General features: G+C 45.0%; 1 protein-coding gene across 4 annotated transcripts in view; it reads left to right on the top strand.

Moving 5' to 3' along the window:
• The window catches only part of LEF1 (lymphoid enhancer binding factor 1), a 118,029-nt gene extending 98,231 nt beyond the window's left edge, over window positions 1-19,798 (top strand). For 2 of the 4 annotated variants that reach the window (XM_024119470.3, XM_024119469.3), the window contains 3 exons: window positions 4,237-4,285; window positions 5,065-5,105; window positions 19,095-19,798. In XM_024119470.3, coding sequence (XP_023975238.1) covers window positions 4,237-4,285; window positions 5,065-5,099 — 84 coding nt within the window. In that variant the 3' untranslated portion in view covers window positions 5,100-5,105; window positions 19,095-19,798. The remainder of the gene's footprint in view (window positions 1-4,236; window positions 4,286-5,064; window positions 5,106-19,094) is intronic. The other 2 variants (XM_024119472.3, XM_024119471.3) reach the window with 1 other exon arrangement.
• Window positions 19,799-20,696: the final 898 nt, after the last annotated feature.

Raw genomic sequence — 20,696 nt, 5'->3', positions numbered from 1 at the left:
TATACACTACCAAATGTAAAACAGATAGCTAGTGGGAAGCAGCCGCATAGCACGGGGAGATCAGCTCGGTGTTTTGTGTCCACCTAGAGGGGTGGGAGGGAGGGAGACGCAAGAGGGAGGAGATATGGGGACATATGTATATGTATAGCTGATTCACTTTGTTATAAAGCAGAAACACACCATTGTAAAGCAATTACACTCCAATAAAGATGTTAAATAAGTAAATAATTTTTTTTAAAAAAAGGGCGAGGGTGAAGCCATGAATCAATATGTAAATCAGTGTGTGGCCATTGCTGGAAATGGTCCTGTGCGGACGCACATCTGATGTCTTACATCCCATATAATGAGGCACCAAGACTTTCGAAACACATTTGTTTCCTGTGACATGCTCCAAAGAATTAAACATTGGATACAACTATGACATAGGAAGTAAGCGTCCTCCTGTTCGTGACTTGGGAGCAGCAGCTTCATCAACTCTCCTGAACCGTTGTCTTGATTGTTTTAAATAACTACTTGGGTTGGCCAAAAAGTTCATTTGGGTTGTACGGTAAGATGCTATGGAAAAACCCTAATGAACTTTTTGGCCAGCGCAATACTATATGCCGATGGTCAAGAGCTGTCTTAAATGCTTTTTGTGTTATTTTCTAGTCCTTCTAATAATCCTGTGGCATCAACAGTGTTATTGTATTTTACAGATGAGGGAAACTAAATTGTCAGGAGGTTAGGTAATTGGTCCAGGGCCATGTAGTGGCTAAGCTACAGGAGACATCCAGGTCCCCCAGACTTCACAGTCTATGCCATTTCCCTCCTCCTCCAGGTGGACCAGCTCAGTCTTCCAGGACCTTTTTAGGAAGTCTGCTTTAGTTGAAGACTTTTCTCCCTGAACTGGGCTTCCATCCTCTGGGCCGTAATTAGTATTTTCTGGATAGAGCCTTCGTGATGCCCTTTACGTGGAAAGATCAGTCCCCCACCTAAAGGGTTTCAGAAGTGTCCTCCTCTGACCCTGTCCTGGATCTCTTTTGGATGTGGTTGGCCTTATAGGGGAGAGTGGCCTTCCTTCTTTGACCTCTGGGAGAGCTTTGCTGTGCTGTGACCTTGCATAGATTTAGTGTTGCGTGTTGACTGTCTTTTTTTTTTTTTTTTGAAGTATAGTTGACTTACAGTGTTAATTTCTGCTATATAGCAAAGTGATTCAGTTATACATATATATATATATATATATATATATATTCTTTTTCATATTCTTTTCCATTACGGTTTATCACAGGATACTGAATATAGTTCCCTCTGCTATACAGTAGGACCTTGTTGTTTATCTATCTTATATATAATAGTTTGTATCTGCTAACCCCAAACTCCCAGTCCTTCCCTTCCCCACCGCCCCCTCCCCCTTGGCAACCAAAAGTCTGTTGTCTATGTCTGTGAGTCTGTTTCCGTTTCATAGATATATGTTCATTTGTGTTGTATTTTATTTTTTTTCAAACTCATCCTTCTATTTATTTATTTTTGTTTTATATTGGAGTATAGTTGATTTACAATGTTGTGTTAGTTTCAGGTGTACAGCAAAGTGATTCACTTATACATATACATATGTCTATTCTTTTTCAGATTCTTTTCCCATATAGGTTATTGCACAGTATTGAGTAGAGTTCCTTGTGCTATACAGTAGGTCCTTGTTGCTTATCTATTTTATATGTAGTAGTGTGTTATTGTTAATCCCAACCTCCTAATTTATGTGTGTTGTATTTTAGATTCCACATATATGAACGATACCATGTCTTTGAGTGAAGTTTCTGTTTCTGATCCTTAAGGAGTGAGTTTCCACTTTTAAAAAGAGATAAAAGAAACACATGTTCTCTCCCTCTTGCTCTCTCCCCTTTTCTCCATGTGGAGAGACGGGAAGAGAGTAGTTTTAAAGAAAACCAGTGTTAATGTGAATTTACCTTTAAAGATTTTCCTCTGTGCAACTTTTAAAGGAAATTGTTTGCGTAACTTGATTTTAGGATCTCTTTGAATGAAGGGGAAGTCCAGCTTTGTTACTTAGAAATTGTTTGCGTAACTTGATTTTAGGATCTCTTTGAATGAAGGGGAAGCCCAGCTTTGTTACTTAAAATGTTTATAACAATCAAAATAAGCCTATTAATTACTAAGGTAACAGAAGTCAGTCAAGTGGTATCACTTTAGCTAAAGGTATTGCAGTATTCTTAAAATAAGAGTACAGGAAATACAGTCGAAATAAAATGCATGCCTGTATCTTAGCATTTCGTCGTCAGAATGCTATCCGGATGCTCACTGCGATCATATTAAATATATATCTCAATGATTTACTATCAAGTCCTATTCTATGGCATCGTAGATTTTATAACTTCAGTTTGTTTTTATAACTTTCATTTTTTATAACTGGTTTTCATAAATCAGTGCACATATTTTCTTAGGTGTATTATTTATATTATTAGAGCTTTTAAATGTAGTGCTTAAAACCCAAGTACTATATATGATTTTAATGAAAATTTTAAATGTGTTTACTACACATGAATTTTGTTTTTGTGTTAAGCTGACATGAATACATCCAAACTCCTTAGGTCCTTTTGTCTACCATAAATGTAAGTTCTCTTGAAGCACTGATGTATACCTAGAGTATAGTACAGGTTATTTCACAAAGCAGCATCAGTCCGACATGTCAGGGCACGGTCGCGTGTTCTAGGCACGTGCTAGGCATGTGGTGGGTAGCAGAGATGTGCTGAGACTCGGGCAGTGCTCATGTGAGCCGATAGCCACGTAGCTGAGGGGTCCAGGGCCACAGCCCATCATGACACCTGTGCGGAGTTACGTTATGGTGGTGAGCTCTGCCTGGGGCTGACGTCTGGGGGCTGGCGGTGGGGGGGGTGTGGAGGTGTGGCGGGGAGAGAAGGGTCCTGGACAAGATGACACCTGAGGTGAGTCTTAAAGGGCAAATGGGAGCTAGGAGAAGGTGAGGAAGAAGGCTCCAGATACAGGAAACCACCTTATTGCACGTTCTGGAAAGCACAGTCATTGCATTTGAAGGGGAGATAGCACTTGCCCCTGAGAAGCATGCTCTTCCTTTGTCTGCTCCCCTCCTCCTGGAGCACCTTAATCTTCTGAAAGAAGACTCCCATTATTTTTGATATGCCATTTCCCCAGGTCACTAATATCTGTTGTTTACTTTAGTGTTTGTGAGGATAGTGTCAGTCAACTTTCCAAAGATATAAAGCCTCAATGGTCAGGTCATGTGACATGAAGAAAAACTATCTTGAGGTGCATAAAAATAGATACTTTTATATATTCACACAGTATACTCAATATAATCTTATGGTTTTATTTTTTGTGAATGTGATTATTACAGCAGACATAAGATAGAGATACTGGATGTGATATGTGTCCTATGACACTTATTTGAAAAGACCATCCTAATCCAGGTTGGTCATTTACTATTTGTAAAAATCAAATATATACTGTGTCGATGCCCTATTACAATTATTTTTTGAGGGGAAAGTAATTATGAAGAAAAATAGAAAATTACTATCAGTGGGACCTAAAATTATAAATTTGTGATTAAGATGATTTTGAAATTATTTTAAATTGCAAGCATATTCACGTTATTGTGTTTGTTTTAGGAAGCAAGGTCCTTAACTGCCATAAATAAGTCTTTAAAATTACCTTCTAAGTTTTCTCAGGTTCTATCTTACCCTTCTACTACTGTCTTCAGTTACGTCTTGTCTGCGCCATGGGAGCTGAGGGGCCTCAGTTAACATTGTGGATTTTTAATTAGATGGTGGAATTCACAGTAAGGAAGATTTATCATCAGCACTACCAGAAGTGGGTCCTAAGTGTGGTGGTTAGCAGGAAAAGGAGTGCCTCCTTATTAAGCGGGCTTTCCTTGAAGGTGGGCGGGGGGGAGGGGTTCTGTGGCCACAGCCCTAGGACATCATCCTGTGTGTGTGTGTGTGTGTGTGTGTGTGTGTGTGCGTGTGTGTGTGTATGGCCACTGCCAGCGTCAGTACAGTACTGATGACATTAAACGCGAAGCTGTAGAGACAGAGGTCACAGATAAGAATTTCTTTCTCTTGCCCTGTTTCTAGGTACAGATGGTAAAGAGAGAGAGATAATGAGGCACCTTGATCTCTTGGTTCACCGCCTGCTGGTCCTTTTGTATCACGTTCACCCATGTGTTCACAGTACAGTCTATAACATGAACATGTGCCTGTCTTCTTCCAGGGTAAGAAAAAGAAGAGGAAGAGAGAGAAACTACAGGAATCTACATCAGGTAGGCACCGTGTGACTTTCCAGCCAATTCTCATGCTTCTCATGCTTTTAAAGTAGTCTGCATCTTTCTACACGCTGCTTTATTCTTCAGCTATAACATATGATTCTTGAACTCTGCTTTTCTTCCTGAGATTCTTTAAAAATGTTTGAAAGACCTTTTAAATGTGACTATGTGAAGGTACACCTAAAAAGCTCTTGCAAACCCTGTCACCTGGATTCCTGGTTGTTAACTGTGGTTGTTTTTAAGGTTTTGTTTGTTTTTGCTTTTGTTGTCTGTGTTCTCTTTTCTTTAACACTTCTGTCCTTCTATTTGCAAAACTCCTTACAATACAGTTATTTATGATGACTCTCTGATATGCTACCTTTTGATGTTTTGTTTTTGCTTTTGTTGTCTGTGTTCTCTTTTCTTTAACACTTCTGTCCTTCTATTTGCAAAACTCCTTACAATACAGTTATTTATGATGACTCTCTGATATGCTACCTTATATCCCCTTGAGAATCTTTTCTATGGTTTGGGGTTATTTCAAAATATAAAACATGATGATAGGGTTTATCTTTCGTGTACATTAATTCAAGGCATCAATCAGTGAGGTCCAGTTTATTTCCCCTTTTCTTTCATAAAAGATAAGGCCTCTACTTGTACTGCACAGATAAAAATGGCTGGTATAAGAACCATAAAAAATAAAGCAAACAGGTCCACATTATATTGTAGCTACTACGTATTTGGAATGTACAAAAACCTCTTCAATAAAAATTTGTTAAAGACACAATTTTCTGCAGGTACAGGTCCAAGAATGACAGCTGCCTACATCTGAAACATGGTAAGAACGACTCTCTGGTCCTACTGCTGACATTAGTTATAAACAGAGGCACTTGCTTGTGAATCTTCTTGTTCATACTGATGCCATCCAGCATTGCTCCTTTAAAAAGGAAAGGCCACCAAAATCAAATTAGTGCTTTAATAAAACATCTGATGGTTTTTATACCGGCTATGGATTTGCAATATAGTATGTGTCTCTCTCTTCTCTTCTTCCCCTTTTTGCCCCTTGAATCTTTCTCCATTCCCTTTCCCCTAACTCTCGCCAGCCATTCCTTACTGACCAGTGGCAAATCTGCCTGCTTCAGAAACAGACAAGTAACAAACCCCGGCAAAATGCCATCTTACTCTGCAAACCCAGGGCTGCATTGGAGGAGCTCAGGCTGGCCCAGGACCTGGAAGGTTTTGTGGTATAGAGACGCTTTCTCGGTTGAGATGATCTATAGAGGCTTAAAAGTAATATATTTGTTTCTAGTGAGAAAGAGATGGATGCTTCATTTTTTTCTGTTATTTAAAAATGTGGCATGGGCACTTATTCACTGTATTCTATCAAGTTCTTTATTGGTAACCATTGCTAGATCTCACTCTCATCTTTATAGGTGCTATTTATTTCATTTCTTTTTATTGTAGTTATCTGATTTTTGACCACTTGACCACCATCCCTGGCGGGAACCTGGCTTTGTAAATCGCCTCAGTCTTTGCTAGGCTTTGAATTCACAGTGTGTCTACACTGACGGTTCTTCTCAGAGGCGCTCCCTTGGATTCTATTCTCTCTAGGAACCCGCATCCCATCAGCTCCATCTTTTGGGTCTGTCTCGAGTCTTCCTTCTCACACAGCAGTTTCATAGCCCCAGATCAGGTGCTCAGACTTTCCATCTGGATTATTGTAATAAGCCTTTGGATAATTTTCCTGCTTGCAGACTTCCTTTCTGCCAGTTCATCCTCTGTGTTGCTCCCAGAGGGATCTGCTGAAACACAAACGGATTGTGTCACTTCCCGACTTAAAAACGGTCAGTGCTTCCCACTGTCTGAGGGACGCAGTGCAGAGCACGTCAGTGTGGATCTGCGTCTACCCTGTCCTGGGGGTTCCACTCTCTGACCCGCCTCACCTCCAAGCATGCGTCTTGGCCTCAGTCCAAACAAAATTATTTGCCGTCCCTGAGACAGATGGAGGCTGCTGCACGTGCTGTCCCTGTGCTTGGAAAGCCCGTTTCCTCTGCCTGAGGGTGGTGTTTCTTAGGAGAAGAGCATTAGCCTGCGGGTCACTTCATTCTTGACTAGAACCAGATGACCGCTTAATCTTTCAGAACTTAATTTTGGTGCTCAGATTTCAGCGGACTTTCCCAGGAGAATCTGCAGAGATTTTGGTACCAAATAGATATGAATTTTACATCAGCTGTTTGCCCCGGCAATCTGCTTGAGCTTTTTAATCTTCATTTTCCTCCACTGTAAAATGGGAATAGTAACCGCCACCCGCTAGGGTTCTTTGTTTATCGTTTGTGGCCTCCCTCCCTCCTTAGACGCCACCCCCAAGACCTAATGCAGCTGCCTTCTCCTCTGTGAAACTTTCCTCATCTTTATTCACGTTGCCCAGGTTCTTCAAAATGTCATCATTGTTGTTTTCTGATATCAGAAGTCTTCTAAACTAGCGTTGAGTGGTAGGCTTTTTCTCCAGGTAAAAAGAAGATCAGCCCTTCATACAGGTGACCAAACAAGGTATCAGAAAAATAATATCACAGATGATGTTCATATTTAATTCAACTTAATGTTTATTAATTGAGGACCTCTTCTGAGCTGGCCCCCCAGCTTGGTTATAGGAGCACAGGCTCTGCCCCCAGGTGCTCATGGCATCATAGTTTAGAAGTAATTTTAGTAGCAAGCACATGCTCTTGTACTTCTTCTTTGCGTTTTTTTAGAAGAATATTGCCCTCTTAATGACTAAACACTTAGGTATGGACAGCAGCCCTATTTATGCTCTGCCTTGAAACAGAAAACCCTTATAAGCATACCGTGCTAAGGGCCAGCATGCGCTGATTTTACTCTGTCCTGTTTGCACCAAAATCTTTAATGCGGTTTCTATTAAAAATCATGCAAAAATGTATTTCTCTGCTTCATACTCTGATATTTGGTTTTGTGTCCTTAATGATTAACATTATATAGTATTTTAGATTAGACGATTAGGCTGAATGCATTTTTGTCCTAGAATGTATCCCAAATACCTCTTTTTAAAATAATGTTGCAGTGATCATGGTGTTTTCTTGTCACTTACTTGTTTTTCTAAAGGTCAAGGTGTGTCCCCTCTGCCCTGCCCCAGAAAAACACAACAAAGTCTCCCCGCCTCCCCCCAAGAAAAAAACTTTCACCAGCGACCAGTGAGGCTCCTGTCGGCTGGGCTGCACTTAATCAGAGTCTCCAGTGTTCCTCTCCCCTCTCCTTGCTGGATCAGTCATGCAGCCTTTGAAGTTCTGTCCTCCCCACTATCCTGTTGTAGAGAGCAGCACTGGCAGTCATCTGATAAGAATTACTAAGCAGAGAGAAGGTCAGATTTGCATTCATAAAGATTTCCGCAAATTAGGAATGATACTATCCCTACTGTTTCCCCATCCCTTCCTTTGTTTCAGGAATTCAGAAACTTCTATCTGTGTAGTAGTTGACTTGTTTAGTCATTATTCCGCACTTATTGAGCACTTTATAAATGCCGGTTAGCTCCGTAATACCTGGAAATACAGTATCGAACAAGGCTCCGAAGGTCCCCGCTCTGTACTGCTTACATCTCGGGGAGAGCAGTTGATTTAAAACAAACAGGAAAGTGTAAGTGCTATAATGAAAATAAAACAGGGAGTGACTTGAGGGTTGGCTTTGGCTCGAAGATCATGAAGGGCCCTTCTGAGGAGGTGCCACTCAATAATAACCAGTTGTTTTCCCTGGAGGGTATTGTGTGTATTGTTCTAAATGAAAGACCAGGCCAACAGAGCACCCTGTTGTAGAAAGCGCTTAGACTAGACTAGGAGTGAGGCCACACGGGCTCTCACATTAGCCCTCCCGGTGCCGTATGGCCCGGGGCAGTAGGTTTAAGCCGGAGACTGGTTCCCCTGGCACAAGTGAAAGGGGCGCTTTGCTGGCCTCTAAGCTCCCGGCCGCATCAGGTCCCAACGTCCTGGTCTGCTTTGTGCTTCCGCGGGCTGCACTGCCTCCCAGTGTTAGCAAAGGGACTCGGCTCTCTTTTTTGTTTACTAATTTGTCGTCCTCATTCTAGGTCTGAGTGGCTCTGTGTAACTATAAGGCACCTGTATGATCTTGAAAACGGCTTGTCCACGATGTGCTTGCTCTTCAATTCCTGTATAGATCACTTCCTGCCTACCCTCCTCCTCCACAGGATGAGTGCCCAGAAGCACTGCCTCTAGTTTGGGGCTTTGCTTCTCCACTGATGCCATCAGGTGGCTCCTGGTTTGCCAGACTTCAGTCCCGCTAGTGCTGCCTCCACCTTGTAAAACAGCCGAAGACGCATGAAATGTTTGATTAGACTTGATCCTGCACGTAGTACCTGTGAGAGCTCACAGGACTTGCTTTCAGTTCTGAAGGGACGTTCTGAAGTCACGGCCCTCCCTGCAGGAAGGTAAAGCTAACGGAGCGCGGCGCCCAGACAGGGAGGATGCCGTGACTCCGACGCGAAGAGATTTTTGAGAGGGTTTCTTTCTGCACAGCGAAACTTAACGTGATCCCGCTGCTCTTAAAGGAAATTCCTGTTAGATCACTGAGCTTAGACATCCATGATGTAGCTCAAATGCTAGGGAACTCTCATTACTCTGAACTAGAGTGGGACAGTGACTCTGAGGAAAAGACCCCACCCATCAGGAAAAGACTCCTCTGTGAACAAAAAAGCCCCCTGAAAACTTGTTTCTGTTCCCTGAAAGACATGAGTTTCACTTAATACTTTCTCATTTCATTGGTGGGAAATGCCATTGCAGTTGCTTCGTATACCCAGCTGTGTCCCCATCTCCCTGTGAGTTTCTACCTTTGTGTATTCCGTAAGAATATTCACTCTTGGGGAAATCAAGTTGAAACAAAGAAATTAGCATTAACCCAGTCTCAGCACCTTGCAGCAGACTTTAGGATTATTGGAAACGGGATCCTTAAAAGACATTCCTCCAAGTTGGAGGTGATCCCCAAGCTGTGGCATCATTCAAGAAATCCAGATTCATCCTTAGCTTTTTTAACTAACTTGCCACTTGTGTGGGAGCTGGGAGCCCAGGGCCTCAGGCAGTGAGACTTACACACGTTCTCCTGTGAAGGCCAATATCATAAAATGCCAATTGTTTGTTTATTCACCCTGCCAATATCCAGTGAGGCCTACTCCTGCAAGTCAAGAACTGCTTTAGGCAGTGGGGTTACTTGCTAAACGGACCCTGTCCGTTACCAGAGGCGCTCCCAGTTTAAGAAGATGCAGACGTACAAATGGATAATCATTAAATAATATGTTTTATGCCACCAAGGAAGTGCATACAGTGCAGTGTGTAAAAACAAAGACGACGGAAATCAGAGCGAGATCAAGGAAGGCCTCCTGCAGTAGGTAACACTTGCGTGTCCCGTCACGGGGGAATTCTTGAGTTTGATAGAACAATGATCGAGGTGCTTTGAGTTTCCAGTATTTTGGTGCACGTTTCATTTGGAATATGTAATGTCAAGAGTTTGTCAGAAGTCAGAGATTATCATCAAATACTGAACTTCCCTTTCTTCCTGACTTAATCAAGATTCATAAAGAATTAAAGAAGCAAAGAATTAGAATTTTTGAAAAGCTGGAGAGAATTATTCTGAGTTTACTAACTTAAAAACTTTACAGGTTGGTTTACTAATATTTACTTTAGCAAAACAAAAAGTCCACTATCTTAAAGTTATATAGATTGAAAAGATATTCTTATGATATTTCAGTGTATTTCATTTGATTATATAACGTCAGAGGTCTAGTTTAAAAGTAGAAACAGGCTATCTTTTTTTTTAAAAAGCAAAAAAATCTCTGGTTAAACGCACCCAGAGATACATATAGGCACTCACATAGACATACTTCTTCTGTACACTGTGATTTTAGCCTTGGCATAATCTTTAGCTTGTACACTTGCTGAACTGAGAAATTAGTATATGTTTTTTACTAAATAAAAACATTCGCCTTTATTTCCCTGGCGCCAAGAGGTGTGTGGGAGAAGTGATTTCTAGTACAGTACAGAATGCAATAGTTAATTGTGCAGTGCTTGGGTTTACACCTTTAAGAAAATTGTCTCTAGCTTTCCTTTATAGACTGGAGTCATGTGCCGGACTAGCGAGAGGACTGTGACCCTGAAGGTCTTCTAGGAGCATTGTCTGAAGCTCGGGACTTAGCCCTGTCCTCTCAAGAGTCAGGGAGAGGTCTAAATATTTTCAGCGGTCTCCTTGAGAAAAACATTTATTTCGTATAGTTTTTGAAGCTCACCTGGGGAACTTGATGCTTTTGCCTACTCTTTGCTCTGAATTCTGTTCCCTAAGTACGTATGTAGTCACCCCCATTAAGTATCAGTGAGCCTCTGGGTATCTGTTCCTAGGTTGTCATGTCTAGTTTAGTTAGAAAGCAAAGCCAAGTGCTTACAAAGTAGTAAAGTTGGAAGCAGCTAGAGAAATGGTAAGGCTTCTCCCAAGTCTCAGAGTAAAAATTAAGGCTTTGATAATGAGAAAGTGAAAAAACTACGCCCTGTTTTCCATCCTTCACCTTTTTGTCACACGATTAGGCACTAAGTGTGTCAGGCACTTAGCCTAGAATTGCCACTAACCACACAGGAGACGGCAGAGTTAGGAGCTCTTGGGAAGGGAGCCTCACATCTGGAGGTGGGAGACCAGCACGGCCACCTGCACCCTGCTCAGTGCTGTCCCCAAGCTCCTCCTGAGCGTCCTCTGAGTGGTGGCCCAGCCAGCGCAGGACCTCGCCTGCCAGTTGGCCAAGCGTCTGGATCCTGATGGAAACGACCGCAGGCGTGTCATTTGTCAGGATCGCAGGTGTGCTGTGCCTAGGACACGGAGGTCTGTCCCTGCCTGGGGTGGTAGCCTACCCGTGTTCCCCTCCTCTTAACGTCTGGCTGCAAACCCCTGCAAAACGTGTCATGAGTTAGCGGAAAACTTGTAGAGAATTCACACGGCAATGACACTTGGCTGCAGTGTTCTTACTAGGGACTCCCTAGTAAGACCGTTCAGCAGGAAAATTCAGACGCTGATAGCAAGGGCAGCCTTGGTCACGCTGTCTGAAACAGAGGTGGCTGCCTCACGGCGCTGTGTGGCTAGACTAAGTTGTGCGTGGACCGCAGGTTTTCAGGTTCTAACCATTCTCCAGAATGCCTTATGCCTGCTCATATGATGAGAGCCTTTGGATCGCAAGGAGCAGAAACAACCCCTGCAAGGCTAAGGACCTCTATTTAAGGATACAGGAGCATCGTGTGGAAGCCGAGGAGAGTACTAGAAGGTGGTCTTGAAAACTGTCCAGACGCTTTTGCTGTCTCTTATATCTGCCCCTCCCCCAAATCACATCCTCCCCTTCTGCAGATTGGCCTCCTCAGTTCTTTGATCCACGTGTCCAGAACCCCTCAAGCTCACATGTTCTTACAGTACCAGTCTCCAAAAGAGAAAACTCTTTCAAATTCCAGAGAAGGGGGACTTCCCTGGCAGTCCAGTGGTTAGGACTCTGCACTTCCACTGCAGGGGACACAGGTTTTTGATCCCTGGTCGGGGAACTAAGATCCCACATGCCGCGTGGCCAAAAAATAAACCAATACAAAGTCAAATTCCAGAGAAGGGACTCTGGCTAGCCCAGCCTGGGTCAAACTTCTACCCCCATCTGCAATCAACTGTGGCCACAGCAGATGGTCACACAGTACAAGACAGCTGTCGGGGGCTCACCGCTCCCACCAGGGCTGCGTTGGCATTGGGATAATCAAGAGGGAGGCAGGCTGCAACCCAGGAGACGTCCACCACAGCTCACTAATAAGCTGGTGGCTGGGCCTGTTAGATCAGCAGACAGGGTGATTTTATCTAGGCAACTGTGCATTCGTGAAGGAACTGGGAGAGGATCATACATACGGTGAAAGCTTTTAAAATCTCTGTTGTGCTGCAGTGTCCTTCCCATCAATTCTTTTCCCCTCTTTCTTTAACGGTCAGAAGAGCTAGAATTGTGTTTAAGTTGCCTTGGGAAACAAACAGGGAACTGGACCCTTGGCTAGCAAAAGTGATCATGTGCCATTAAAAAATAATAGTAGACGGAGAGAAGAATGAGGTTCCTTATTACAACCCTCTTGAGATTTGTAATATTTACTATTGTTCATGAAAGCCCTATGAAATTAAGATCCATGCTATTATTCTAATATTTCATAGAATAAAAAAAATTTGGACAAATTTAGTTTGATAGAATGTTTTCTCACTGAGCCATCCAGAACTTGAGGGAAATCATCCTTCTGGATAACGGAGTTTCCCAGAGAACTCTAGGTTTACCTCTTTAAGTATTAAAACATGCAATTTTTAATTTTCACTCTTGTGAGTGCACCTTTCTTCACCAGAGTACATGAAAATTAAATATTTCTTAATACCTCATGCCATTATCCTACAGTGTAATGTACCATATGGTAAATGGTAACAAGGAATTGATGCTATTTGACCCTTCTAGATGACCCCAAATAATGGGGTTTTTAAAAAATCTGCTCTTTTTTTATTTATTGTGTCTTCTGGTTCTGTCTGGGACTGTGTACCCCTCCCCTAAAGTAGTTTTCCTTCTGATCCATTTTGTAGATTTGGGAACCAGAAAACAAAGCTTATTTGAATAATATATACATTAAAAGTAAACGGGGCCTGAGTTGGCGCATGGAGGGTGCTCTTATTAGGGTAAATATGGTTTTTTTTTTTTTGTTTTGGTTTTTTTTTTTTTTTTTGCTTGAATTTCTTAATAACTACAGTGAGACCTTAAGGCCTTTTCACTTCCTCTTCCTCAGCTGTGTCCTTTGGGTCTGAAGCTGCCAGTTAACAGATCCAGCGGAGTGGGGTGAGCCTGCCTAGAACTATCTATGAGCCTTAGCAAAGTCACTCTATTCTTTTTGACAGAATGAAGAGAAAAAAAAATGAAAGCACCTCAGTCAAACAGTAGTGCCCGCTTTTTTACTTAAGTCCTAAGTCAAATCTAACCTGAAGTTTTCTAAATTTTTAGATATAGTCTCCGTAAATATAATGACAATTTTTTTTTTTTTTTTTTGCGGTACGCGGGCCTCTCACTGCCGTGGCCTCTCCCCTTGCGGAGCACAGGCTCCGGACGCGCAGGCGCAGCGGCCACGGCTCACGGACGGGCCTAACCGCTCCGCGGCATGTGGGATCTTCCCGGACCGAGGCACGAACCCGTGTCCCCTGCATCGGCAGGCGGACTCTCAACCACTGCGCCACCAGGGAATCCCTATAATGACAAATTTTTTGCTGCCCTCTTGGGATTACTTTTCCCAGCTATCATTGTGTTTCTGCAGACATTCTATTTTATAAGGTATTTTGTAGTATTTCATTAGAGATTTTCCAGAATTCTCTATGGGTCGTAATTTTCCACCGGAAGTTCTGTAAATAGTATAAATCTTGCTTTTACCCCCTGAACATGCTGTGTGAGATTGGAACAACAGAAATGGAACTAACATTTCTGGACCACGTATTCTGTCCTGGGTGCACTAATAGAAGCCTCTCCATCCCGTCCCTGAGGCAGCCCTGTACGGGGAGGGATCTCTGCCCTGTTTGAGGGATGAGAAAACGTCAGTAACTTGTCCGGGGCCACGTACGTGGCTGGTGTGCAGCAGGGACAGGCTCACACCCGGCTCTGTCTCTCTGTAACTCAAGTCTCCACCCACTGCCGTAACCAACATTCATTGCGCCCTTTCAGATGCCAGGTACTTACCAAGCCTGTCACGTGTATTATCTCCTTTCATCCCCTCAGCACACGTTATGAGGTAGAGCGATTTAACTATTTCCATTTCACAGACGAGGAAAAGGGTGTGGCATGTTCAAGTAACTTGCTCAGGATAACTCTGTCTTCAGAGCTCACGCTCAGAACCCACAACGCACTGTCACCTCCCTAGACCCCGTATCCTTAGACACGTAGACGCGTACTACGTGAAAGTGGAAAGGAAGAACACACAGAAGTGTGTGCTCATTCTGTTGCCTCATTTCTAGGAGGTGAAGTTAGCATTTTTAGAGCAGGAGAACTTGTAGAGAGAAAGGTGAACTGGATAAAGAGTTTGGAGGTGGGTAGATGAGTCTCCATAGTTACTGTCCTCCTGAAGCACTTTAATGTACAGAATTAAAATGGGTTTTGAGGGTCTCTTATTCAAAACGTAACTCGAGAACGTTTCGGTAGTGTTCCCAGCGGAGGTGAAGGTCTAGTGGGTGAGACCTACACTGGGAGGCCCAGCCAACCAATGGTGGTGTACGTGCTCACCGGGAGACACAAAGGGCTGATCAGGAAGAGAAACCATTAGCTGCAGATGGAGACCAGAATTTCCCCCTCGAGCAATTTATCAATAGTTCCAGGCCTGTCTCAGCGTCATCTCGGCATTGCCGAAGTCTGCTTTCACTGGTCACAGTTACGCTTTGAATAACCGCACAGAGTCACTGACCCTGCCTCGGTCTGTATAACCTGGATCCAAGCCCGGGGCCAGTGACCCCTTGTCTCACTGACCCCTCCCTCCCTCCCTCCCTCCCTCCACGTTCTGGAAATCATCTGGTGTCAGAGCTGTGGCTGGCGACTGGGGGACTGACTAGCTTGATGCTGGGACTTCAGGACTAGCTCAGCTGCAGAAAGGAGAGTCAGCGCTAACCTTCCTAACCACGCGTTATCATTTCTTCTTTTTTTTTCTCAAATACTGGGTCGTACTTACTTTCAAAGACCTGAAGGTGGCCTTTGTAGGTTATACTTTCAATCTTAGAGATTTAAGTTTCAAAGTTACTTTCTTAGGCCCTTTGTTCTCTCACCCTGCTTTCAAACAGAGCATAGCCTCTTGGGGTGGGCAGTGGTCCAGATGGAGACCACCTCCTCCACCTCCGCAGTGATGCTGACTCGTGATGGGCACGGAAGGCAGGCGGGCAAGGAGAAGCAAATGAGTGATCATTTGGCCCCGACGTGTGCTGGAGAGAACTTAGGTGTAGGGCTCAAAAGCTAATCCTGCCACCTGTAGGTTGGGTGACCTCAGGCAAGGCCTTTCGCCCCTCCCGCAGCGGGATGCTTCTGTGTAAACGCGCTGAAGTCAGCGGAGCTGTCGTGATGGCACGACGTCGTGTCCCAGCGCCTGGCACAGCAGCGCTCAGCGCACGTTGTTGTTCTTCCTTCCTCCTCACCAGCTCCTGTGACCCATGGGGAACCAGGAGGCCTGGGGAATCTCTAGGGGCCCCTCACACCAGCCGCTAACAACCAGATGCCTCAGTTCCCTCTAGGACAGCAGGGCCAGCCCAGCTCTGTCGCGCTCGCTTCCCGCTCCGGAAGTCTGCTCTCTGCGTACCCAGGCGGCTTTGTGCGGCGCAGGAGTTCACGCCCTGAAATGGCAGGCTTCCGTCCGTTTGCCCCGAGGTGGGGCAGAAGAATTTAGGCAGTAGGCATGAGGCGGTGTGTGCTGCTGTGAGGAGGGCGATCTTTGCAAAGCCCCTGCCTCTCTTCATCTCTCACAGACTGATCTCTGATACTCTCCCCTCAAATTTCACATCATAACTAAAAACACTTTAAAGTTTCCCACTCCTTGCTAGGAACATTTGGCAGGGGGAGGGAGGAGCTCTTACTCCAACCACCTTCTTTTTGGGTTCCTCACCATTTCTGGACGAGGAAGTGAGCTTACAGGCACGGCTCCAGCTGAGCCAGTGGGTCCTGGTCACGCGTCGCCCCTCCTCCCACCCCCACCTCGGCCTCTAATGGGCTTGTTTCCGCAGCCCCTCCTGCTGGGGGGAGCCTGGGAAGGGGGCTGGGCCGCAGGACCTCAAGGCTATGGGCTGGCCACGCGCTCCCAGTGGAGGCTTACGTTGGCATGTAAGAAGAAGGAATTTCCCCTCTCCCTCTCTTCACATCTTTTGAGCCAAGGCCTAGAAGGCCCTAATGCCTCGGTCGGTGCTGGTCGTCTTCCAGACGCAGGTCCCTCTTGAAATCTTGAGATATCCCTTTACCGCTTGGGCCCTTAATGAGCGACTCCGCCTGTTTGGGTTCCTGCTTCCATTTGGTTAGTGGGATATTTTGTCCAGATTGGAGTCTGGTCCAGGAGAGGAGCTTCCTGGGTTTCAGCTGGACGGTGGGGGGAGGGCGTTTTCCTGGGCTTCCTTCACACCCACTCAGCAAATGGCCCACGTGGTGAGTGCTGGCGGAGGGAAGCCCAAGCCTGACGTGGAAGACGGGGCTCCGAGCGCCCTTTGAAGCGGGGGCGGTAATTGCGGCTTTGATTACACCGACTCCACCGCTGGGCTGGGCTGCGCGGGGCTCGCCTGGCCGGCCCAGCTTCAGCTGCAGCCCTCCGTGAAGACTTAGATGTGGGAAGTCTCCCGTCTCCCGAGCCTCATGCCTGTGGTTTTTTGAAAAGAATCTTGATTTGACCTGTTTTATGTCTGTAAAGCAACACTGCAAGGCTTTTTACCCCCATTTCTCCCATCTGGGGGTAAGACTGGTCTGCCCTGGTGACCCTATATTTTAAAGGAGCAACCAGGTTCAAATAAGGTGCCTTATTTGATAGACAGTTTCCTTGCCCACTTATTTAAATACTAGCTACACTATAAGGAGAGCATCCCAGGTGGGGAAGAGTCGCTTTTTGTTGGCAGTTGTACAGAGCACCTCTGAAACCAGCTTTTCAGGAGGATTTATAAGAGGATACTAAGATAATGAAACAACAGTGGGGAAACGTGAGACTGTAGAAAGCACTGGCTTTATTAGGAGATGTCGAAATTCTTCCCAGGGCAGCGCGTATTATCCTTGTGATAAATGGCCACTCCGGCCAGCCGTGATCGGGTTAGTAATTATGTTGTTATGCTGTCGAGAAGCGGGGGGGAGGCACTTTGGGTGCCGTGAGGAGAGAGGACGACTCGATGAGTGACGGTCAGTGCAGGAGAGTGGAGGCCGCCGCAGGGCCACGCAGGCCGCTGACCGTCTGACTTCGGAGTCAGCCTGAGGCTGGGGTGGGCACGGGTCCCAGCAGAAGGACAGTTTGTCTCCGTGAGCAGACAGGCGCTCCTGGCGGCCGAGGCCAGTCTGTCCTGAACCACAGCACTGGTCTCCAGCTGCTGTGCGCTCCTGGCCCGGAGCTGCTCGCCATTCCTCACCAGCAAGAGCAACCGGGATCGGGCCTTTGAGAGTCCGTGAGCCCACGCACGGTGTGAATAGGATTCTGCGGGCGCTGCCTTCACCCCGGCCCGGGCTCTGCTCCTGTCTCCTTGGAAAGCCAGGGCCCTTCGCAGCTCTTCCATCCTCCTGTGTGAAGCATCTCTACTCTGCTTCAAGTTTAAAAACCACAAAGCTGTAGTGTGGTGTTCCTGTTAAATGGGGGAAGGTTAATTTTGCAGGAGAATAGGAACTGAAATCGTCATTGAAGACGTCATTCTGTTGAAGGCAACATTCTGTGGCTGATTTCCTCCCATTTTGCTTTTGCTTGTTTTCTTTGTTCGCTAGCCACCCGGGTAAACAGTTTCTTCTCAGCTCTGGTAAGTCATTTTGAGGGACAGCAGCAGTGGTGGTTGCCGTGATTCTGACGATGCTAACACGTGGCTGGTAAGAGCCCTAATAGCAGGGCTCACTGCGCCCCGCACTCTCTGAGCCCCTTAGAGGCATTGGCTGGGCCCGTCCTCACGGCTCCCGGGCTACGGACCCATCTTCTCTGAACAGCGCGGTGTGGACTGTAACTCGCTACCCAGAGTTGAGTTGAGTTTTCATTATTAAACTATCTCAAAGCTTCCTTTTACTTCTCCTCTAAGATGTCTTTCCACTCAAATAAAAAGCATAAAGGAATGCACTCCACTTTTTAGAACTAATTTTTTTTAAAGGAAATGTCTGCTGATAACAAGGACACTGCAAGCACAAAGAGTTGAGATGCATGTGAGGTGCCAGACCCAGGTAGAGTAGGTGCTTCCCTGCAGCTGGACGAGGCAGGCTCCCCAGGTGCGAAGCAAGGGAGGTGGATGCTCTCCAGAGAGGAGTTGACCTTGGGGATGCTTTCACTTTCCTTTTGTCTTTGTCTCATCTTGTTGCAATATTATATTTTATTTTTAATCACTTTTAAAATCTCAGATTATTAAAGCTTTTGGGATTTAGGGATTCTCCTTTCTGAATGCTCTTATCAGCAATATCTTTAAATACTTGTTGAGTGTACATTCCAAGGCTAACATTAGAGATCCTGGTCGTTATGAAGGAAAAAACTCTTGAGTATTGAAAAGCCTAAGATTGGAGAAGCGTATGCACCTCAAGACTGAATATGAGCGGACATAGACCATCCTGGTCACAAGGGGGCTTGTTGTAGGAGTGTGAGGGGCATTGACTAACTTGCCTGTGGTTTAGTCTCATGTAGAATCCTACAGTGGCTCCCCACAGTGGACTAAAAAGACCAAACAAACACTTTAGAATGACAAGTCTTCCCCTGATCTGGCCATTGCCTGCCATTATGATTCATGTTTGGCCATTCCCTCCTGATGTTTTTCCAACAGATTTTTTTTTTTAACCATGATCTAAAGTGTTATGTGTATTTCACATCGTAACCCTGTACATTTATGTACATATACATGGAACCAGGGTAAACATTTCAGTAAAGTACACTTATTCTCTAACATAGTCTGAGGATTTAGGGCTACCATAGGGCAACCTCTTTTAGCCATCACCAGATCAACAACGTGGATTAATTAAATGCAGAGATCTTAAGACATGTGCTGTATGAAATAGAGGTTAAAATCTGTAAAGGTCTGTGGCAAATTCACATTCACAGTACTTTATTTGTTCCTTCTTGAGGTGGAAAACGAAGCTCATTCCCAACGTGCAAAGCCAAGGCAGCGACCCCGGGACCTCTCCTGGAGATGGAAGCTTGTTGAACACCCAGACTGTCTCCGCGGCTTGCCCAGTCGACCCCAAAGGAGAAATGACACCAACTTCACCCTGAGGTCACTGCTAGAGACGCTGATCCATAAAGACAATCACTGCCAAACCCCCTTTCATCTACTCCGAGAGCCATGTTCCACAATAAAAAGCATACAAGGTTTTTCAAAAGAAAAAAAGCACATGAGAATGCTAGCAGGCCCTGGGTCAGCTGAGCAGCTTTCCTCCCCGCTCTCCGCCATGCACTTCCCAGAGCATCCCGCCTCCATACCTGTAGCCTCCTGGCAAGGACAGTAACTTGGCTGCTTTTGCCTGTCCCAAGCACTGGGAGCGGCCGTAGCACAGCCGTCAGCATCCCGGAGGGAACTTGTGGAAGAGTTCCCGCTTTGTTTCTGGCTTATGTTTGTTTGTCTCTCTTTTCCTCAAGCTTTTATTTAACAGTGCAAAAGGATCAATCGTGTTTGCTTCTTTTTTTTTTTAAACTTGAATTTTTAAAATTTACACTTTTTAGTTTTAATCTTCTTGTATATTTTGCTAGCGATGAGCTTTCTAAGTAAAATCGAAAGATCTGGAAGAGTGTGAAATAAAAACGAAATGAAAAGAAGCCTTCTTCTCTTGAGGGATATCTTGTCCGCTAAGGGGCTTCTCCGTGAATTACGTGTAATAATAGTGGCCTGTCTTTGTAAGGTGTCCGATAGAGCTAAGTAAACGTAACAGCCAGTCCACTCTGTGGGTAGCAGTTGGCAGTCCTCTTTCATTTTATTTTTCTTATGATCTCTTCTCTTTTTTTTAAATGGTAAACCTTAACAGATACTTTCAGCAGACCAGTTTGCAGTGAATTTTCATTTCTTTCCTCCTCACCCCCTTGTTGTAAAAAGCCCAGCACTTGAATTGTTATTACTTTAAATGTTCTGTATTTGTATCTGTTTTTATTAGCCAATTAGTGGAATTTTAAGCCAGTTGTTAAAATGAGCATTGATGTACCCATTTTTTTTTTAAATAGCAAGGCACAGCCTTTGCCCAAAACTGTCATCTAACGTTTGTCATTCCAGTTTGAGTTAACGTGCTGAGCATTTTTTTTAAAAAGCTTTGTAATAAAACATTTAAAGACAAGTCTTTTTTTTTTTTTTTAAAAAAGAGTGAAGTTCCTGATAACCTGTAGTTGGTAATGGTGACCTAAATCCATAGGCCAGGCCAGAGACGGTGCGTCCACATGACGGGGGCGCTGCCCATGAGGCTGCCTCGGGGACAGGCGCCCCCCCCCCATCTCCAGGCCATGCAGTCCGTAGGGGTCCTCCTGCAGCCTGGAACCCCACCTCCTCCTCTCCCACGGGGAGATGGAAATCAGGGCAACAGGATTCAGATGGGAATGATTCTCTCCCTTCCTGAGAACCCAGACATCCTCACGGGCTCCAGCCGGCACCTCTGCAGGTGTGCTGGTGCAGCCCGTGGTCAGAGCCCATGGGTTCTCAAAACTGGGGTCCCCGAATCAAGGTGTCCCTGTGCTTTAACTCCCAT

Source organism: Physeter macrocephalus, chromosome 7 (assembly GCF_002837175.3).
Source record: "Physeter macrocephalus isolate SW-GA chromosome 7, ASM283717v5, whole genome shotgun sequence".
In the NCBI taxonomy this organism is placed as follows: domain Eukaryota; kingdom Metazoa; phylum Chordata; class Mammalia; order Artiodactyla; family Physeteridae; genus Physeter; species Physeter macrocephalus.
The sequence above is the reverse complement of the archived record's forward strand: the minus strand, read 5'-3'. Positions and strand labels throughout refer to the sequence as shown.